At 44.2% G+C, this 17,615-nt stretch overlaps 1 protein-coding gene across 1 annotated transcript in view; it reads left to right on the forward strand.

Annotated features, from left to right (window-relative positions):
- The window catches only part of LOC147703606 (serine protease 27-like), a 263,605-nt gene that overhangs the window by 95,503 nt on the left and 150,487 nt on the right, over positions 1-17,615 (forward strand). Inside the window, exon 2 of the mRNA XM_086931942.1 lies at positions 14,483-14,509. Coding sequence (XP_086788068.1) covers positions 14,483-14,509 — 27 coding nt within the window. The remainder of the gene's footprint in view (positions 1-14,482; positions 14,510-17,615) is intronic.

Below are 17,615 nucleotides of genomic sequence, written 5' to 3' on the forward strand. Positions count from 1 at the left end.
TCACAGTCTCAGCACTGTTCAAATGTGTCTCTTGCAGACAAGCTATCTGCGTCCCTCTACGGTTAAGTTGGGCCAGGATTCTGTGGCGTTTGTGTATCGAGCCCAGTCCCCGTACATTCCAGGTGCACAAATGATATACATTAAGAGGTCCCATAGCCATCTGTGTGAGTCGGTAGAGCGGAGCTTGTGAGCGACCATGATAGGTTCGTCGTGGTGCCAGGTGAGAGTGCCTTGTGAACAGATAACCCCTGAACTAAACGGTTCCCAGGCCAACGGGCTCGGGAGCCAAACAAGGGTGCCCAACGTGGGCACAAGTCAGTGTGTTCCATGTTCAAAAAGGGGGAAGCAGACCTCCGATGACTATCTCTTGAGGGTCTGCTTTGTCATGGTAGCCCTGGATAGGGTGAGCCCTTCAGCAACCCACCATGTATGAGGAAGAGGGGCCGGTTATACGTTACCACTTGGAGAGGATCAATCGTGCCGACAGTCAGAACTCCTCTGCCATCTGGGCCGTGATCTTGGGGAACAGCTGTAGACTGTCCACCGACCCGGAAACCTCAGTGTGGGTGTCGGTGGTGACGGTGCCCCCGTCCCCGGTTGCTCCCGCATCGTGGGCGGCCAGCGCCTCCTCTGTTAATCGCATCCGTGATGTTGAAGTTGAAGTGGGACCCGCTGTCTGGTCCCCGGGCGGTTGAGTGTTCATCTGTGCGCCTCGCGTGGGGTGCTGTCCGGAAGTGGAAGGATTGCCTCGTTGTCCCTGCGAAGACTCCTGGAAGCCTTAACGCAATACCCGGTTAACAACCAGTTAGAAATTAACATGAAAAAAACTATGGTTGTTCCGTTTGGCAAAAAATGCTACAGCGGTGGAGGCTGGACAATAAACAAAGAAACCATCTCTATCGGCAAATCATACAAATACTTAGGGGTCCATTTGGACTCCAGGGGCAGTTTCACCAAACAGAGCACTGTGATTGCAGCCAAGGCTACAGCGCTAATGATATCCTTGGCTAAGCTCTCGAGGAGACTCTCAGGCCCCACGGTTTTGCCCCTATTGGAAGTGCTCAAAGCAAAGATCGGGCCCACACTTTCGTATGGCAGAGAGATCTTTAAGGGAAAAATGAATAATTCCTTAAATAAACTGACAACTAAACTCTATAAGAAATTGCTTCATTTGCCGAGTTCCTCCTCGCCAGCACAGGTCAGATTAGAGCTGGGCTTAATTAACTATGAACCCTCTAATGTTGGCTCATATCTTAACCTGATCCACAAACTAAGACAGGCAGAAGCTAGTACTCTGGAATTCTTGGTCTGGAACGAAATCAGTATGAGCAATCCGGGGGGAACATTCGGCCGCCTCCTAAATGACTACATACAACAAATGTCTGCTGCGGATCTGTGGGCCCTTAACCCCTTCAGCGCGGCGCGAATTTTCGCGCTGTGCTGCAGGTTCTAAGGTTCTAACGGACTCATGACGGAATGGTTCCGTCATCAGCACAGCTCAACCGACGCTCATGACGGAACCGTTCTGTCATCAGCACCGAAGGGGTTAACCCAAGCCAGACTGCCTTCAAAAATACAATCAAAAAAGCTACAAGACTGAAATCCCTGATCATGGACAAAGCTCTCCTTGTGAAACGCAGCCATGCTTGGGCAGTAATCAACTGCTATAAACGACTATCCCCGGCAAATTACCTTTCAACAACATTCTCCTATCATCTAAAGCGATGTCTGATCGCCCTAAGACTGGGAGACTGGCGCTTCCTTCAAAATCTCCCTGTATGGCGTCAAAAAAGGGCTGATCAAACGTGCAGAGGGTGTGGGTCAGCAAACGAAACTTTTTTGCACGTGCTTTGTATATGCCCTTGTTTTATCCTCCAACGCAGACGCCTACTTAGGCCGGAATGGAACAGGCTGGGAGTTCGGACTTGTAGACACGCCATTATTGCTGCTCTGTCCTTAGAGAACACTGTTTTAAACATAAAATTGGCCAAATTCGTTCAGCATGCTTATAGTCTTTTAGAAAAATTGGACCATTGTGCAGAATAATATGTAGTTAATTCCATCTGCATTTTCTGGGAGTGCTAATTTCTAAACTGACATGTTGCTGTTAGCACTGTTAAGCAGGCCCCATTTTATTTTGTTCTTATTAATCTCTTTTAAGTTATAAGACTGTATTAATGTGCTGGAAGAATCTTTTAAAGATATGTTTTATATATCTAAATAAAGTATATTTATTTATTAAACCCATCGGGACCAGGTGTTTTCCCTTTAGTGAGGGTGCGCAATGCTTTGGAAAGTTCGTTGAGAGAAAGATTATTTTCAAGATCGAGGAAGTTGAGATGGGAAGAAGGAGGGGAAGGAATATTATCAAAATAATCTTGAATGAGAGCGGAGGAGGGAGGAGATTCTGGTGTGTAGAGGTTTTGATAAAAAGTTTGAATTCATTGAGAATATCCCGATCTTTATGTAGAAGGGAATAATTGGAAGAATAAATGGAATCTATGAGAGTGCGTTCTCTGCGAGTTTTTAGATAGTTTGCTAAGAGTTTCCATGTTCTATTACGGCCACCATAGAAACGAGCACTATTATGAAGAAGCACGGGCGACGCATTATACGTAGTAGCCTTGTGAAACTCTAGCTTAGCACTTATCAAATCAGGGGAAATGGAATTATTCAAGGATATATAAAATTCATGCTCCAAAAGCTTAATGTGTGCTAGGGTGTCTTTCTGCTTCTGAAGATAGCGTTTCTTTTTCCTGGAGACAAAATCTATAATGTAGCCCCGAGCAGTGGCTTTAAACGAGTCTCAAAGAATATGAGGGAAGAGGTGGAATCACAATTGAGGTAAAAAAATTAATTGACAAAAGAGCGAAAAGAAGAAGAAAAAAGAGGGTCATTAAGGAGGTAATTATTAAAACACCATCGAGAAGGTTTTGGATGTGGAGGGAGTAAATCAAGATCTGTAACAATTGGGGCATGGTCAGAAATAACTATGGGCTCAATACAAAAGGACAGAAGATTTTGAGACAAAGATTGAGGGAGAAAGATATAGTCTAAACGGGAGAAGGAAGCATGAGGAGGTGAGAAGAAAGAGTAGTCTAGAGTGTCAGGATGAGATAGCCTCCAATTTTCAACTAGATGAATTTGAGAAATAGTGTTCAGGAATTGTTTGTGAGGCTTGTGTGGAATAAAGCGAACTGTAGATTTGCGATCAAGAAATGGCTCAATAATTTGGTTGCAATCGCCGCCTAAAACAAACAAATCATCTTGAAATTGCATACATTTTTGTGTGATCAAAGGCCAGAAAGAACAATCAGGCTGTGTAGGACCGTAAACATTAAAAACAGTTAAAGGAATAGAGTTAATTAACAATTTGGCAAGTATCCATCTACCTTCTATATCATGTTCCTGCAGTAAAACATTGCATTTCAGTTTCTTATGACATAGAATGACAACACCATTTTTTTTGATTAGAAGAAGTTGAGAACAAGACCGTACCCACCCAGCCTCTTTTTAACTTAAAAGATTCACTTTCCGTAAGATGGGTCTACTGTAGAAGAACTATGTCAGGGTTATATGAGGCTAAGTGGGAAAGGACTCTCTGTCTTTTAATGCAATTAATAAAACCCTTTACATTCCACAAGATAACTCTGAATTTGAAAACGTAAAAAATGAAAAAAGAATGGGATCTGAGAAAATCAAATCAAGATGATAAGTAATGGGGAAAGAAAAAATACCCTGTCTTTTAAAAGAACAAACAAAGCTTTTCATATTCCAAAAAGTAACTTTGAATGCCAAAAATATTAAGGAACCATAAAGAACAAAACATAGTGTAACAGAATGATAAAAGATATAACAAGAGGAGAAAGGAGGTATAAAAAGGAGAGGAGGAAAGAAGGGAGTCAGAGGAAGAGATGAAAAGCAAAAAGAAACAGTACATATCCAATAAGGACGACTGAACAAGTATACCTGAGAGGGACAATGACGTGAATACACTGGGGGGATGATGAAGATCGAAAAGACAGAACGCTCGAACCCGGGAGACTCACAACACACCAAGAGAATAGGAACAAGGAGACGGACTGCACGAATTTAGAGCAAAGCACGAAACCTGTGAAAGATAAAGAGAATGTATTTAACAAACATTGCAGGAGAAGAATAGAAAAACAGACACAAAATTAAATAATAACTGACAGGTCCAAAAAAGAAGAGTTGGAAAAGAGCAGTATTTGAAAAGGATAATTAAAGAAGAAAAACTATTAGATTACAAGCAATGTAATAAGTGAAAAAACAGAGAAGGCAAAAAACGAATAGTGTTGAACACATGAAAATTCGTAATAACAAGAAGAAAACAGCAGTTCAAAGGTATCATAATAAATGCATCAAGAATATTAGAGCAATATCAACCAATGGAAGGACCAGCCGTGCCCATACTACTTGAGATGTGTGAGTGGATGAATTTCTTGAGCTCTTCAGGATCTTCAAAGGACAAGGTACGATTCTGGTAGGTCACCTTAAAGATACAGGGGTGAAAGAGGCCATAGCGGGCGCCAAGAGAGCGAAGTGAAGGACGAAGGTTGAGAAATTCTTTCCGCCTGGCAGTTGTGGCGTTGGAAACATCCTGAGATAAGAAGACTATTTGACCAAGCCATAAAACCTGATGTTTAGCTCTAGCTGCAGATAGAACATCAGTAAACTTCAAAAAGAGGTTGATGACTCCTCTAGGTCTGTCCGAAGGCGTAGAAGATGAAATACGAGGACCAAGTCTATGTGCTCTTTGGATACTAAGGACCGTAGATGGGGGCATATCCAATAATTTTGGTATAAAAGTTGAGATAAAAGAGACAGGATCATCTCCTTCTAAAGTTTCAGGTAGACCGTAAATTCGTAGGTTATTCTTCCTATTCCTGTTTTCCAAATCATCAGTATGCTGTTGCAGTCTGCGCACCTTTTTTTCTAGAGAAGAAAGTTTTTGGGGGACATCCTGGATGGAAGTTAACTGGTGTTCCATCATAGACACTCTATCCTCCATCTAAGACCATTTCTCCTTCAAAAATTGCATCTTATTATTTCTCTCCTCCACAAATGGACGTAAGGTGCATATTTCCTCCAGCAAAAGCTCCATGGAGATGGGGGAGGGCGCCTTGTCAGGAGAGTGAGGGTCCTGATTCAGACCCTTGGATATCATGATAGGTGGAGAGGATTTATGAGATGTAGATTGCAAAGAGGGAGCGTGAGTTGAAGATGTTCCAGCCATGTCTTTAATGGAGAGTGAAGTTGTTTCAGGCAAAGTCGAAGAAGGCATTATGCCCTTTTTGGAACACATATAAATTGAGGTTTCTGTATTCTACCCATATAATGGGTTGAATGAATGCAAGGAAAAGGCATTTGAAATAATGATGTGTCACAAGACAGTATTGGCCAACCTGCAGCGTTGAATTAATGGAGCGGAGGATAACATAGAAGGAAGTACTGAAGTAACTGTAGAGTGATGTCTCTCCTACCGGCCGCACAGCAAGTTCTCTGCTTAAATGGGCAGTATTTCCAGAACTAGTTCATATGCAATAATAAACTGTTACTCCTTGTAGAACAAATCGTCAATTCCAGAACCACTCTTCGCATCACAATGTCACAAAGAAAAACATTCCATATAATCCAAAAGATTCCAAGGGAGTACCGTGAAATGCATCATGGACGAAGCACAACCTGCTAGGCAACGCAGTAAACGTAGGTGAACCAAGATGGTGAATAATCTGTGGTAGTCTGTGGAGAACGTGTTTGCGCACTTATGTTTGGCTTTTAATGCAGGTTATTTAAAACAGTATCCTGGTGTCATATACATGTGCTCTGGTGCCTTTACATAACGTGTATCACCCAAAACTCTTTTTGGAAAAAGTCAGTCAACTGCTTGTAAACCTTATTCCATAATAATGAATTACTAGCCTTTAGGACGCTGCAGGGCTTGGTAACTTCCTTTTGTCAGCATTGAACTGCTATAGGATCTTCATTTCTTGGTCTAATAAATTTGCCAAGTACAGTTTGCTCTCTATTGCGGTCCAACATTTTATGAAGAAGAGAGGCACCTGAGAAATATTATACTTGTGAGGTAGTACTGCCAGCGATATTCCCTTGCTTAAAATAGACCTGTCATGAATTTGAATTCCTTTATAAACACTGCCCGGCAAATGAAGAATCAGCAGAATTCGGAGCCATTAGCACAAATCAAAGGGGTCCGCAGCCCTGGAGCATGAAGGTTCTGTGCGCCTAACAAAATGGAGAGTCCTCTGTGGAGAACGCGTTTGCGCTCATAGTGAATAAAGCGCAACGCGTTACCTCAAGGAAAGTGGCTCATCCTGCTCCAGCGACGCTCCGACTGCAGGGAAAGCAGTTTCCATCACTCTAGCGATGCGGGTAATGCATCGACGATGAGAAAGTACTCCCGGCGTTACGGAGCTCCTCCGTCAAGCGCCCATCTTGGTCGGCACCGAGACCACGCCCAAGTATGCCTACTTTTTAATAATAATGAAAAGGAGTTATATATTATAGCTTTTTTATTATTGAGGGAGAACTAAATTGTGTGTTGATTTACTGTGGAATATAGGTGAATGATGGGTAAGGTTTTTTTTAACCTTACATTTTAAACATGCTTCTGAATTGTTTTCTGTGTAGAAGTTTAATTCACTCCACAAGAAATGCAAGTGCAAGAACGAAAAGAAAATTCGGAATGTCCGATTACTTACCAGTAATCCTAATTTCTTTAAGTTCTTCAGGGTAGAAGCTCTTTTAAAAGAGTAGCAGCCGTGGCTGGTGAAGTTTGAAACAAGTGAGGCATTCAGGTCCACGTGTCTACGGTAAACATAGTTTACAATGACGTTTACACATGGCAGCCTTTACAACGCGGTCATTACAATGACTGTGTTCTTACATCAAATGGCATTACAACGACTTGATGTAGGGGGCAGAAGGCATTGGATTTTAAATCCAATACCTTCCCTACTGTTACACAGACTGGAGTTGGAATAGTAAATTATACTATTCCAACATCCAGCGCCCCCCTGCAGCAAGTCATTGTAATGACTTGCATTGTAATGGTATGCGATGTATTAACTTGGTCGTTGTTATAGCGCCGTGTTGTAATGGCATGCGTTATAAACACATGCGTTGTAAAGTGGCGTCTACATCTTGCAATACTTCATGATTTGGCAAGCAATCCCAACTCTCACTCCAGGGATGGTAGAGTTTTGAAAGCTTTGTAATACACGAGATCAAACATTGTGTGTTAATACACTTTTCCAGGTGAAACTGTGAAACTGTGAAACTGTGAAAAAGCCAATACATTTAGTTAAGTTATGTAATTGGAGTCTTTCTTTCTATTCCAATGGATATAAGTTACCATACACTTCCTTTCATTTTCCAATTCTACTCTTTCTATGTAAAGTGGTGATCAAATAATATTACAGACAATCTACATGGAAAGGGCACCAAAGGGAATGGGAAAACCCTATCACTCGAGCTTGGACCGCTGATCCACCATCCTGTTTATTGAAGTTTAGATAGCAGACTTCAATTATGTATATTCAAGATTCCTCTAGCACCAAAAAATAGAATAAGATCATAAAACGCTCAAATTAGCAGAAAATGGTTCCACGTCTGCCGAAATCATCAGTGTTAGATTGTTTAGTAACGTTTTCATTTTGTTTTAAAATATCAATTTATTATTTTCACAGAATAAAATGACACCACATATCTCCATGCTGTTGCCTGAAAATACATTCATTGTTCCCAAGTCAAAGCTTTTATTTTCATTAGTAACTTCTCATCCAAACTGAATTTTTATGCTTCCATTTCTTGAAAAAGAGTCCCCAAAATGGTTGAAAAGTACCTGAAATAAGCTAATTTTGTACTTGAATATTGGATTTTAGTTTGTAGTAAACAAACAAATTGTGTAGTCACATTGCACGCCATTATCATCATGTAGTCATTTACTACTTATTCACATGGCCAGCGGGTGCCCTGCACTTTTCTGCATAGCTCAAAAAACCCTTTTAATGTTATTTGTGGAATATAGTACGCTGTGCCTTGCTTTATAAGGATACTGCTATCCCTGAAGAATATAGATAAACAAGGCCGAAAGCAAAATTCCTTTTTAAGGTTGTGGAACTCCAACAAGACTTGTAGTGGCTTAATCATATATGGCAGAGGGTATTTGATACCTTTAACATACATTGACACACAATCGCCTTTTCCACAAACCACTAACATTCTAGGTACTTTGGCCCACATGCATCATTGTGACATTTTGCACTTCCTAATTTGCGAAAAATAAGGATTCGCAAATTAAGAAGTGCAAAATGCTATGCATCATTATTTTCGGTATTCATTTGTGATTCGGTAAAAATCGCAATTTTTACCGAATCCCAAATGAATACCGAATTCTTAGGTTAATTTTCGCAATTCCCATTGATTCCTATGGGCCAAAAGGCCCATAGGAGTCAATGGGAATTGCGAGTGGCACTTTGAAAATTTCATGGGTGCAGGGGGGGTCCAAAGAACCCCCCCATGCACCCCTGAAATTTATTTTTCGCATCATGTTTCACACACACATGTCCGAAGGACATGTGTGTGTGAAACATGAATGTTGAAAAAAAAACATTTTAAGCATTTTAAACACTTTTTCCAAATTTACCGAGTGGTTCAAACACTCGGTAAATTTGGAACCCTAATTGCGAATTTCCACTTGTCAAAGTAATGATGCATTGCTTTTAAGAAGTCGCACATCTGCGACTTCTTAAAAGCACCCGCAATTTTAGAACTCGCAACAATGTTACGAATTCTAAAATTGCTTCATGCATCCCAAAAAGCACTTTTGCATTCGCAAACGGCCGATTTTAAGTAATCGCACCGTTTGCGTCTACAAAAATGCTTGATGCATGTGGGCCATAGTGCTTTCTTATTAAAGGCAGAGCATGTTTGCAAACATGAAGAATCGAAATAGAATCCTTAGTGTTAAATTAAACCCATCAAAACGAGTTTACATGTTTGCAGAAATAAGGTATTCGAATCCGTTTAATTGAAGTTCGTTTTTAAAAAGGAAAAAAAAAGGTGCAACCTCCCGGAATGTGTAGAAACATGCAGAAAATGCATAACTTCTCTAAGATTACCTAAGTAGTGCAAAACATAAACTTGTCCCCATAAATATCTCTTTTCTGCTTGTCACTTTACAGCTACAGAAACTAGCAGAAATTTAAAAAGCCAAGTGTTTCTTCATGACCTGTCCTTACCCTTCTGTTACTGGCTCTGTCAGCAGTCATTGTCACTCAGAGCTCAACTGTAATAAGTTATTGCAGTTGAGTTTTGACATTTCTTTATATTAGGGGGCTGAGTGTATCATTAGTAGCTGATTGTAAAACTAAAACAAAAAATTGAGACAGTTTTTAATTTTCGCCTTGATAGTACCTCTACTGTCTCTACAAGACATGTTTTTTACCTATTGTGGACTGCCTATACCTTACAATTTGTTAGTTTCAGTGTTGGTCTTATTTCCTTTGTCCCCGCTTTGTTTTGGAATGCGGGCGTCACGTCCTCTTCTTGTGTTTTGCCCTCCCCTGGATAATATTTCAGAAAAGGGGGTGGTGATGAACAGAGTGTCTGAATTAAGCAGACCACTCTTACCCAGTCCAAAGATCAGGGCTTGATCCATCACCGTTTTTTAGCTCACTGCACCATCCCAGCGCAGAACCTGGCGACATGCAAATTAGTCTGTTCCTGTCCCAGTGCATGATGGGAACAGGGCAAACCAAACTAACAAGCCAATTCTTATACTGGGAAGGAAACAAGCTACCGGGGACCGGTTTCTGGCATTTCAGCCGTCGTCGGCCCGGCTTGCTTGAATCCTGATGATGCAATGAGCAAGGGACTCACATCTGAGTATACCCTTCCACGCTTATGGTGGACAAAATGATTCAGAAAAGGGGGTGGTGATGAACAGAGTGTCTGAATTAAGCAGACCACTCTTACCCAGTCCAAAGATCAGGGCTTGATCCATCACCGTTTTTTAGCTCACTGCACCATCCCAGCTCAGAACCTGGCTACATGCAAATTAGTCTGTTCCTGTCCCAGTGCATGATGACTCTGTTCATCACCACCCCCTTTTCTGAATCGTTTTTGGCCACTATAGGTGTGGCAGGGTATACTCAGACATGAGTCCCTTTCTCACTGCACCATCAGGATTCAAGCAAGCCGGCGGGCCGAAGAAGGCTGAAATGCCAGAAACGGGTCCCCGGTAGCTTGTCTCCTTTCTGGTGAAGAATTGGCTTGGTAGTTTAGTCTGCCCTGTTCCCATGATGCACTGGGCCAGGGACAGACTGATTTGCATATAGCCAGGTTCTGAGCTGGGATGGTGCAGTGAGATAAATAACGGCGATGGATCAAGCCCTGATCTTTGGACTGGGTAAGAGTGGTCTGCTTAATTCAGACACTCTGTTCATCACCACCCCCTTTTCTGAATCGTTTTTGGCCACTATAGGTGTGGCAGGGTATACTCAGACATGAGTCCCTTTCTCACTGCACCATCAGGATTCAAGCAAGCCGGGCCGAAGAAGGCTGAAATGCCAGAAACCTGTCCCCGGTAGCTTGTCTCCTTTCTGGTGAAGAATTGGCTTGGTAGTTTAGTCTGCCCTGTTCCCATGATGCACTGGGCCAAGGACAGACTGATTTGCATATAGCCAGGTTCTGAGCTGGGATGGTGCAGTGAGCTAAATAACGGTGATGGATCAAGCCCTGATCTTTGGACTGTGTAAGAGTGGTCTGCTTAATTCAGACACTCTGTTCATCACCACCCCCTTTTCTGAATCGTTTTTGGCCACTATAGGTGTGGCAGGGTATACTCAGACATGAGTCCCTTTCTCACTGCACCATCAGGATTCAAGCAAGCCGGCGGGCCGAAGAAGGCTGAAATGCCAGAAACGGGTCCCCGGTAGCTTGTCTCCTTTCTGGTGAAGAATTGGCTTGGTAGTTTAGTCTGCCCTGTTCCCATGATGCACTGGGCCAGAGACAGACTGATTTGCATATAGCCAGGTTCTGAGCTGGGATGGTGCAGTGAGATAAATAACGGCGATGGATCAAGCCCTGATCTTTGGACTGGGTAAGAGTGGTCTGCTTAATTCAGACACTCTGTTCATCACCACCCCCTTTTCTGAATCGTTTTTGGTCACTATAGGTGTGGCAGGGTATACTCAGACATGAGTCCCTTTCTCACTGCACCATCAGGATTCAAGCAAGCCGGGCCGAAGAAGGCTGAAATGCCAGAAACCGGTCCCCGGTAGCTTGTCTCCTTTCTGGTGAAGAATTGGCTTGGTAGTTCAGTCTGCCCTGTTCCCATGATGCACTGGGCCAGGGACAGACTGATTTGCATATAGCCAGGTTCTGAGCTGGGATGGTGTAGTGAGATAAATAACGGTGATGGATCAAGCCCTGATCTTTGGACTGGGTAAGAGTGGTCTGCTTAATTCAGACACTCTGTTCATCACCACCCCCTTTTGTGAATCGTTTTTGGCCACTATAGGTGTGGCAGGGTATACTCAGACATGAGTCCCTTTCTCACTGCACCATCAGGATTCAAGCAAGCCGGGCCGAAGAAGGCTGAAATGCCAGAAACCGGTCCCCGGTAGCTTGTCTCCTTTCTGGTGAAGAATTGGCTTGGTAGTTTAGTCTGCCCTGTTCCCATGATGCACTGGGCCAGGGACAGACTGATTTGCATATAGCCAGGTTCTGAGCTGGGATGGTGCAGTGAGATAAATAACGGTGATGGATCAAGCCCTGATCTTTGGACTGGGTAAGAGTGGTCTGCTTAATTCAGACACTCTGTTCATCACCACCCCCTTTTCTGACTCCCCTGGATAATAGGCCAAGTACTTGTGTCCTTTCACTGCTCCTCTTTATGGAGGTACATGTTTCTTTGTATTTAAGCACTCCAAATAAGTGCTTGTGTTTTCCGTCAGTCTCCCATATCTCTGCCTATGTAGCTTCTATTCCCTTCCACCCGTCCCCCTCCCAAGTTGCTTCTTTTCCCTCCCACCCCTCTGCCCTGCACTCTACGCCACTGTACTCTACCACACTGCACTCTACTCTGCATCATTGTACGCTGCACCATTCTACTCTGTACTATGCACTCTACACCACTACCACTACACTATACTCTACACCACTCTATTCTACTCAACGCTATATCAATTCAATTCTATGCTGATGCACTCTATGCCAACACCACTCTACTCTGCGTGACTCTATGTCACTGCACTTTACACCTCTGCACTCTGCTCTATGCCACTGCACTATACACCAATACTTCCCTCTTCTCTGTGTCACTGCACTTTACTGTAGGCCACTGCACTTTATACCACTGCAATCTGACACTCTAGCCTATACCACTCTACACCACAGCAGTTAACTCTAGGCCACAGCACTCTACACCACTCTACTCTGTGCCTCTCTCCTGTATCCCATTATACATTATACAGCGTTCCGTGCAGGTAAGCAAGGTGGCAGTGGGGAGGGGCAAGGGTATTTCGACAGATGATGGAATAGGATTTATTTATTTAATGTTTCCCTATTCCATTGTCTGTCGACTCCCCTGCCCACTGTGCTTACCTGCACGGACCGCCACTGTGCACCACTGCACTCTACGCCAGTCCATTTTGTTCTTTTGCTACTGCATTCTACTCTGCATCACTCCATGGCACAGCACCTCTCTACACCACTGCACTGTATTGCGCTCTATGGCACTGCACCACTATACTCTATGCTGCTCTACTCCATCCGGTGTCTCTCGACTCTGCACCGCTCTATGCCACTGCACTGTGCACCACTCTATACCATTGTGTTTCACCCTATTGCACTCCTCTCTATGCCACTCTTCTCTGCACTACAGTGCCACTTCACTCTGTCACTTGACTCTATGCCACAGCACACTACACCACTCTAGACCACTTTACTCTATGCAACTCTACACCACAGAACTCTACACCACTGCACTCTACTCTGCAGAAGCCTAATCTATACCACACCACTCTATCCCACACCATTCTATCCCACGCCATTCTACTCGACATCATGAATTTCCACGCAGCCACTCTAATCTGTCCTACTCTGCTGTCATCCATGTCAATCCACTTTCTGCTACTGCACTCTACCCCACCTCAATCTACTCTATGGCACTCTACTCTATTCCAGTTCTCCCCACTCTACGCCACTCCCATGTACTTTGCCATTTCAGTCTACTTCACTCCACTTTACATCACTGCAAGCCACTCTACACTACTCTGCTGCTGTAGAACATAGCTAAAAGACATTGGCAAAGCCAACAGCTCTCATGTGGGTGAAACCAATTGGCTCTACCAATGCCTGGTCAATGCAGAGATTGCAGAATCCTGTGTATTACATTATGTTGTTATTTTTGTGTCAAGCACCACAATTTGAGCAAGAGATGCTCTGGCACTAAGTTTTTCTTTAACTAGAGTTTAGACACAGTCGTTTTGAGTAAAGAAAAACGTTTTAGAGACTTTCACTGACTGCAGACGCTCCTGCCCGGTCACTGGCAGAAAAGGTAGCTCCTCCTTAACGTGAGTAAGGGCCAGAGCAGGAAAACGAGAGCGGAGTCATCTCATTGAACATAGCGGACTACTTTTTCTAGCATGGAAGCAGTTCCATGTTGATAAAAAGGTAAATAATAGACATTTAAACATAATTTCCCTCACTGGAAGCCAGTGTAGGCCTGCCAAAATTTAAGACATTTGGGTACTTTTGTTTAAACCGAGCAAAGAATGGGCTGCCACACTTTGCAATAACTGTTATGTTTGGAAGTCATTCTGAGGAAGGCGTTGATATAAAGCTTGAGAGTAGTCATTGCGTTCAGCCGTGCATGTCCTGGGCCGGCCTCACTTACCAGGGCCAGCCTCACTGTCCAGGGCCAGCCTCAAAGTCCAGGGCCAGCCTAAATGTCCAGGGCCAGCCTCACTGTCCAGTGCCAGCCTCACTGTCCAGTGCCAGCCTCACACACCAGGGCCAGCCTCACTCACCAGGGCCAGCCTCACTCACCAGGGCCAGCCTCACTTTCCTTGTGCCAAGGGAAATATTCCATGGCAGGAATTACCATCCTATGACCAATCACTCATCACTTGGCCAAACATATACTCAAACCGATAGGACACACACACACACCGTGCCACACCGCCCCCCCCCCCCCCAAGAAGGCATGCATCAATACATATATAGCTGGCAAGTGCACATGTGCTTGTTTGTATCAAGAGGTTCCTAGTTTCTCCTCGGCGGTTTCATCCATCCACAGATAATACATTGAGTATTGTTTAGTAGCCCTTGTATCTGATATCACCACTGCTCATAAGCCTCAAATGCCATGTTTTAAACCGATTCTGCTGTCATTAATGTAAAGTAATAATTATTGTCAATTTTCGATCTTTTTCAGGGCTCTTTGGGATGGCCTCTGCGCAAGGTAAGATGTTTCACAAAATATCTCTTTTCTAAGCCCACTTTGCTCATCATGGCTTCCCTCACAACCAGGCCTTCAATTCACATGTGGTGTATCACAGGTTCCCCCCAGCAAAGGCTGAACAAACGTTGGCCACCGAGTTTTGTAATGTTCTATGGGCTAGCTCCTACATTCCACCCGCCCCTTCCCCAAGTGGTACAATAACCAGGGTATCATGTGAACAAGTATAGGGAAGAGGCAGGGCCGGCTTTACCACTGGTAGCGCCCTGTGCAACAGTGTTTGTTGGCGCCCCCCAAAGACCATCCTGCCACGGATTCCCTCACTACCTTCCTTTCACAGTGGCTCTCAAGTTTCCATAACCACTCTCTCGCTCATATGCATTTTAAATAGATTTATAGTGACACTCCTACTAGTGTAGGGTGTCAGGGCACTTTACTTCACACACACATTACACAGAGACAATCAATCTTATGTGTGTGTAAATCCATGTATAGGAGTGTTACATATGGCAGAGGACTACAAGGTGTAGGAGGCATATTTCATCCATACTGATAGACAGTTTAGTTTGATTGGTTTGTTCTGGAGAACCACATACTCAGAATTTATAACATAACACCACGGTTGGGGGTTACATCTAATAAAAAATAATGGATTTTTTTTTTACCGAAATGAACCCGTTTTGCAATATTAGAATAATGAAAGACTGTGGGGAAATCCTAATGCTCTAATCTATACCTTGCAGTTTGCATGCAGCTCTTTACTGACCGATATTAGCGCACCGTTCTATATTAGGATTTTACCCGCTGCACTGTGCCCAACCCCAGAGCATATACACATATGTATCCTACCTATGTTGGTCAGAAGGAACAAGCCAACAGCCGTTTGGTTTCTTAGTGGTCAGTGTTGGCCGCATTTTTTATTGAAAATACATGCATATACTGTCTGTCATACGTCATATGCGATTGCCATACAATACTATTTGTGAACTGTCATGCATGGGTCATAAATCATCAGTCTGTGATGCTGATCACTCCATTGTCCATTCGCATTTGGACTGGCAGTTCATTCTTTAGATCTTTCTGTAGGCTTCTCTCGTTTTTGCCCCTTCTGGGCCATTTCCTTGTTCGGTTGTCTTTGCTCTTACTTTGCGCGGGGGTACTTCTTTCCCGGAGTTAGGACCATACTCGCTACCTTGTTAGGCTCTGTTGTGCCCTGCCATCCGGCGGGTGCTAGACACGAGTGCCGTCTCCGTTTGCTGCCCCCTTTTCTTTGTTTGGCCACTCACCCTGCCGTCCGGCATCCCAGTGTGAGGGAGCCAATTCTTACACACCGCCCGTCCGTAGCAACCATTGTATCCTTATTTTCTGCCCATTCCGTGCCCGCTTTCCAGCACTGCAACGTTGCTGCTCCTTTGGTGTGGGGGGGTTGGACAAGATTCTCCTGAAGCGCTGCTGCTGCCACCTGGTCCACGATGCCAACTCGACCCGGGAGCAGAGCTTATATGCCCCCCTTTTTGCATCACCGGCTAGCTGGCCTCCCTCCCCATTGGGGGGATTGTACTCCGCATTGGCCCCCATTGGACGGTGAGGCAGGTGCCCACTCTGCGCCGCCAGTAGGAAGGGGGGGCCATGGCATTTTCCCACTTCTGGGTGCTCCCTGAACCGGTTCTCTTCTGGGGCTTGGTGCGGATTAAGGCACCGGCCCTTTAAGCCCCCTGCGGGGGCGGCCTCTACAATAACTTATACACTGCAAGTAACAAAAGGATCTCTCTGACAAATGCACTGACCTATTTATGTTAACCCTCCCTACTTTGAGTCAAAACTTCCACTAGACAAAACTACGATCTCACTCCAGAAAGAACATTAATCACCTGAGTTGTATTGACACTTTTCTTGCAGATAGCCCGCCCACAAGCACAGCAATGTCCGATTCCCTGATAGGAAACGCACAGTCAATTGCTGCAGATTCCGGCCCTAACTCTTCGATTAATCACATGGAAGTCACTGAAAACCCGACTCCTGCCGAGGACAGAGCTGATCTTATAGATTTAGCCGATGTCGCCTCTACCGAGACATGCATCCAGACAGACGTCATAGATGAGGCTGCACAGCTCCAGTCTCCCCCTAATCGCGCTGTTAGAGCATGTAGGAAATTAGCAGCCAAGAGAGGGGGGAAACAACAGGGGAGGAAGAAACCAGCCACTCCACCTTCCAGAAGGATGGGTAACCTCACAGACCATGAGTTAGATCTTGAGTCTAGGCGCATATCTGATGATGACCTCTTCAACAGGATCCAAGAAATGATGGATATCAAGATTAAAACTATTATAAAGCCTCTGATCGGGAAAGTGGACAAATTGACCGCCGAAGTTAAGAAATTGGGAGGGGTTCATGGTAACTTGGCCAAGGAACTAGAGAACCTTTCAACCCTTGTCGCAGATTTAATATCTACGGATGAGGATGTCCCCTCTACTGATAGTAGTGCGCAGCCAACTCAATCAGACTTGCCACACCCACCCCCATCCTTAACATCAATAGTTCAGAATCAGAGTGCGGCAACTGGGGGCCCTCAAGTCACCACTATTGACGCAACAGCGGCACGTAATCAAGAGGCCAGCCCGGTCCAGTTTATAGCGGAAGCATTACCGCTAGTCTTGGTATTGGCCAACGTTCCTGTCTTGTCGCAAGATAAAACAGAGTCCAACCAGGATCTCAAGGACAAAGCCCTGCATTGGCTCTCTAACAACATTTATATGGCGCAAGAAGGGTTTGACAAATTGGCAGGTGATATAGTTTCGACCAGGAGGGTTCCTTGGATTGGCAACAAACCGAAAAAGTTTCAGGGAGACTGCGTCATTATAAACTTCACCAACGCAGATGTTCTTCCTGAAATCCTGACCAATCTCTTTCCGCCTCAACGGCGTAATGGTTCCATAGTCCCGTTAACACTCAGATTTTTTAATAACGAGACCCAATCTGCTACGTTAGCCACTACTAATAGGCCAACAAAGTACAGGAACAATAGCAGTTGGGGAGGGGCAACGGGCCCCCGATTCACTAGCGATCGGTTTATGCCTGCATCGCAGCACTTGCCAGGAAGATCCAATTA

Source organism: Lissotriton vulgaris, chromosome 7, assembly GCF_964263255.1.
Source record: "Lissotriton vulgaris chromosome 7, aLisVul1.2, whole genome shotgun sequence".
NCBI lineage: Eukaryota > Metazoa > Chordata > Amphibia > Caudata > Salamandridae > Lissotriton > Lissotriton vulgaris.